The sequence below is a fragment of the Quercus suber genome, unplaced genomic scaffold, assembly GCF_002906115.3.
Source record: "Quercus suber isolate HL8 unplaced genomic scaffold, Cork oak 2.0 scaffold_200, whole genome shotgun sequence".
In the NCBI taxonomy this organism is placed as follows: domain Eukaryota; kingdom Viridiplantae; phylum Streptophyta; class Magnoliopsida; order Fagales; family Fagaceae; genus Quercus; species Quercus suber.
In genome coordinates this window covers 165,887-171,168 of record NW_027069658.1, presented here as the reverse complement: position 1 = coordinate 171,168, position 5,282 = coordinate 165,887, and the positions used below count along the sequence as shown (strand labels likewise).

At 34.9% G+C, this 5,282-nt stretch overlaps 1 protein-coding gene across 1 annotated transcript; it reads left to right on the top strand.

Annotated features, from left to right (window-relative positions):
• The first annotated feature begins 1,358 nt into the window (after positions 1-1,358).
• Positions 1,359-4,072, top strand: LOC112003308 (transcription factor DIVARICATA). Its single transcript, XM_024035493.2, has 2 exons — positions 1,359-2,837; positions 3,294-4,072. The coding sequence occupies exons 1-2, from the start codon at positions 2,404-2,406 to the stop codon at positions 3,808-3,810; spliced, it is 951 nt and encodes a 316-aa protein (XP_023891261.1). The 5' UTR covers positions 1,359-2,403; the 3' UTR covers positions 3,811-4,072.
• Positions 4,073-5,282: the final 1,210 nt, after the last annotated feature.

Genomic DNA, 5,282 nt, shown 5'->3' with positions numbered 1-5,282 from the left:
AAAAATCTCTACCGTGTTAAAGTATCATGCGTAAGTTAAGCAATTGGTATTACAATAAATGTTAAATAGTTACAACCACATTTTAAAGCACCAAATGAGAATACTTTTTTAGAGTTTTGTACCGACGATTTTTTATTTTTTTTGTTTTATAATTTTCAACCAAAAATTGTTAAAGTAAAATTTCCACAATTTAACAATTTTTTAAGAGTAATTATTAAGTATTTTCAAAGTATAGTAATATGGAGTTTTATTTTCTAACATTTGTAATATGATCCATTATAAATATGAAAGAAAAAAACACATATTACTCGAAAATTTCCTAATATTTTTCCCCTTTTAAATAACCGTCAAGCCTTTCAATAATTTAGGGCACGTTTGGTAGACTGTAATAAACACTGTAATGTAATAGATATTCTTATGGCATAACTATTTGGTTGTTTGGTTATATTTTTATTACAATGAATATTTATTCCTTATGAATAACTATTATTCAAAATGAAGAATAACTATTTTTTATCAAAAGTATTGAATATCTATTCCTTCACCTTATGTAATAACTTTTTAAAAAAATTTCCTAAAAAGCCATTAGTTGCCACATCTTCAAAAGGAAAGAAAATAAATTTTCCTTATTGTTAATTATTAGCTCTATTTTGAACACCCTAAAATAATTGTATTTTAGAAAATTTAACTTAAAAATGATTTAATTACACATTTTTTTTTATATTCTACTAAATTGTGAATGCATATTCAGGATTGTATTCTTAAATGATCACCAAACTAATTAATAGTAATACTTATTACATTCCAACTTAATGTATTCATTGTAATACTTATTCTTATTCTTATGTAATAATCATTACAGTGTACTAAACATGCCCTTAGTTCAACTTCTATTTACTTTTTTTTGACTTTCTACATATATGTAAGAGCAATACTCATTTTGTTCTCTTTATCCATTTGAGCACCGATTGCCCTTCACATCTCTCTTTACTAATTTACCATTGATCTGGACCGTTTGTTTTGACGGCTAGGCAACATCTTAAATCAGACAGCAACAACAAAAAGACATAATAATTATATGATCAAATATGGTCAAAGAGTATTTTCCTAAAGTCATGTCATCACACGGTGAGTGCAATAATGACTAGAGTGCAGTGCAGGTGAGCTTCCATCATTCATCATGAGCTGCCAGTCCTTGTTTTATTCACACACCAAAATTAAAATAAAATAAAAGAGAAAAAAAATGGAAATAATAAAAAAAATGGCCTTCACTAAGTATTTATTTAATTTAAATTAATTTTTGAAACAAATAGAGAGAGAGAGAGAGCAGTCTTCAACAGGGGGAGGGTGTATTATAATAAGGGAAAGCTTTCCTTAAGTTGCACCATCCACAAACACCATCCCCACCAATCATAGCCCACCACCTTTAAACCCAGCTTTTCTCTCTCTCTCTCTCTCTCTCTCCCCAAAAATTTTAAGCAAAATTTAGATTCATTCCTTGAAGCTTTACTAAACTTGCTTTTCAGTTTCTCAAATTTTTTTTTTCTCTAGTTTCATTTACTTCTTTTCTTTCTTCTCTTTTCTTTGTAGCTCAGGCCACAGTGTAAAGAAAGAAAGAAGAGATCTTGACCAGCCCTTTTTTTTTTTTTTTTTTGAACTCTAATTTCCTTGAGAGTTCAACTTCAACAGCCAATTGGGTATTCATTTCTAGCTTGTTTGATTCCTTCTCTGAGTCCTCAGCTACCTTTTTCTTACCCAATTGGAATTGGGATTTTAAGGGTGTTCAGCTATTTAAAGATACAAGTGTTAGTTAACTTGAAAGTTCTCAGCTTTTGAATTCTGATCAATTTTCTGCTCCATTTTTCTTGAAATAGCATCTGGGTCCTTGCTGTTCTTTTCTGTTTCTGCTTGTTTTCCTTGGAAGGCCATTGGGTGCAGATCTCAGTTGTCAGTACTCGTCAGTTTGTGGTACTTCTAGGGCTGTATAATAATGGAGCAGCTAAATTAATTTTCAATTTTGAATTAATTTGGTGACATTTTGTTTTGTTTTTGGTTCTTTGAAAAGGTGGGCCTTTTTTTTAGATTCCTCTTGCTCATGGTCATGGTATGCCTATGCTATTTCTATGCACAAAAAAGGAAAAGGTATTCTGATTCCTTTCAAAATGCTTCATGATTTAACATTGATATTATTATTTCCCTGAAACCTCAACCGCCAGTCCACCACTCTGCGTTCTCATTTTCCTCTGTCTCTCTCTGCCTTTTCCTCTGTTTTCACCAATATTCAAAAACCTCAAATTTGCAATTTGCAATTAAAAAAAAAAAAAACATATATAAAAGTCGCAACCAACCAGTAACCAGTACACAAAGCTCCTACTTCTGCGGGGTTTGGGAATAAGTTGGTGCATGGTAAATTGGGACGTGATGAAGTGGGAAACTGAAATTCTGCCCCCTAATTGGGGTCTGGACCACGAGAGCAAGAGCTCGAAATGGACTCCGGCGGAGAACAAGTTGTTCGAAAACGCGCTGGCCGTGTACGACAAGGAGTCCCCAGATCGATGGCACAAAGTGGCGGCCATGATCCCCGGAAAGACTGTTGGGGATGTGATGAAGCAATACAGAGACTTGGAAGTTGATGTTAATAATATAGAGGCAGGGCTTATACCAATTCCTGGTTACACTACCTCTACTTCACCATTCACATTGGATTGGAATAGCCATGGCCTTGCCTATGATGGGTTTAGACAACCCTATAGCATCGCCGGAAAGAGATCTTCCTCGGCCCGCCCAACTGAGCAGGAGAGAAAGAAAGGGGTTCCATGGACAGAGGAGGAGCATAAGTAAGTCTTTTATTATTAAGTTTTGCATTTTTTTTTGTTTCGTTTTCTTGCTTCTGCTTGTTTTTTACGTAATGCTAAGAGTTTTTAAATGTGATATCTGATACGGCACAAAAGTTTAGTACATAGTTCAGAGCCTGAACTAGGATTGGTTTGAGATCAATAAAAATCTACTTTTTAGGATATGATATGATATTATAAGTCATAACAACAAAGCATAAATTCTTGAAATTGTCTTTTGGGGGATATATAATTTATGAAGTTTATGGTATTTTATGCATGTACATGTGACCCAGTGGCCAAAACACTGTTGAGATTGTGGTTAGGATATTTTCATTCATTTGTAGTTCATTAAATTCCTTCGCTGTATTAGGGGAGGAACTTTTCCAGGTAGTTATTCGTTTTAATCTTCGTCTTTCCCATGTTTTTTTGACATGAAATTTTAATCATCTCCTGCAGATTGTTTCTGATGGGACTGAAAAAGTATGGCAAAGGGGATTGGAGAAATATCTCGCGCAATTTTGTTGTGACTAGGACACCAACTCAGGTGGCTAGCCATGCTCAGAAGTACTTCATCAGGCAGCTTTCTGGAGGGAAAGATAAGCGGAGAGCAAGCATCCATGATATTACTACTGTTAATCTCATTGACATGAAAAGTCCTTCACCAGACAATAAAAGAACCCCTTCCCCGGAACACTCTACAGTGCTTCACCACCATCACAACCAGCAGCAGTCAAATTCCGCAGCCACGGGCAGAATACCTTTTCAATGGAATCAGCCAAATGGTGGAGGTGGAGCAACCATGGCTTTCAACCAAACATATGGGAATGTGTTCATGACCTCTCCTTATAACTCTTTTGGGATAAAATTGGAGGGTCAAAATCTGCACAGAGGTGTTGCTCATGAATCTTACAATATTGGACCTCAAAATATGGTTTTCCAAATGCATTCTGCACAGCACTACTCCCATGGATGAGATAGCTGTTGTTTTGATTCTCAATGGCTTGAGCCGCCATCTCTCTATTCTATTTGCTAGTATAGCTGTGTTTGTGCTTTTTTCATGGTTTTATGTGAATATGTTATTCAGAACATGGGTTAGTCCATAGTATATCAACTTGAAGTGGACAAGGATTGTCTTTTCCTCATGAAACTTCAAATTCTGAACTGTGAAATTGAGTGGAAAAGAGTCTCAAACATGGGACTGATAAATGGGAGTTCTGAAGTTTTTGGATAGGTCACATTTTTTTGTACTCAGACCTAATAATGCTAGTTCCTGCAAAGACATAAGAAATAGTTTTGAAGCAAAAAGGTCAATCACACAGTTGACAGTCCATCATTTGATACCTCAAGCATGGTTCTGTCTAAGATGAGATTAGAATGCAGAGTGATTATGCATTAATAAGCAAACCTATGAAAGTCCGAGTTTGCATGGAGAGATGAAGGCATTAGTGAGATAAGTTTCTTCAATCATAAGTTGAAGGCATTGTATCTATTTCATTTGGAGAGGATCCTTTTCCAGAATGTTTTAGGATAGACCTGCCTACATATTTCAACTTGCAAAAGAAGGGTTATTAAATTCTATGCGTATTTCACATGACCAGTTAATATCATGCTTAAGAAAATTAAGTGAAATTTGTCAAATGACTCAAACCTCAAATATTTGCAGGCATGGCTGAATTCAAGAGCAAAAGTTCCTTATGTGAATCTAATCAAAACATTTTTGGAATCCTAGGTGGCTTTGCCTAATGGTATAGTGCTTTGTCTATGAACAGTCTAATATTAATTTGTGCACTTTACACGTATTATTGTGACGAAAAGTTTCAAAACTAAACCAATAGACTGGATGCTCATTTAAAATTGGCCGAGTCAGTTAAGCACTCAGTTTGGTTTTGCTTAGTATCTGATTGCCTACCTTTCTTTTTAACTAACTATTTCACTAATCTAATTTTTCCTAGACCTAAAATGGCCTATTTGACTGGCCCTTGAACTCCTGAGCATAGTCGATGCTGACACTACATGCACTAACTTGAAGCATCATAGGCTTAAAGCCATTTTTTTTTTTTTTTTTCCTTTGGTAATCAGTATCTATTTTTATCAAGAGATCTTGTTATGGAGAAGAAGATTCCTCACAAAAGTATTTTTTTTAATGATTAAATTATAATAATATATGGTACAAAGTAAGATTCATGTTGGATTACCCTTAGTAACTAATGATTTCCCTCTCTCTCTCTCTCTCTCTCTCCTGGATTTGGTTATGGATTGGTGGTAAAGACTGTAGCACAAGCACGAGACCATTTGTGAGTCAGTCCAAGAAAGCATGATGCATGGGTTTAGTGATTCAAAGTGTACGGCACCAACCAACTAAACTAAACTAAACTAAAAATTAATGGTTTCACTGTTCTCTACATTGAGAGACAAATTGTGATCCCGTTCGTGGAGACAAACTGC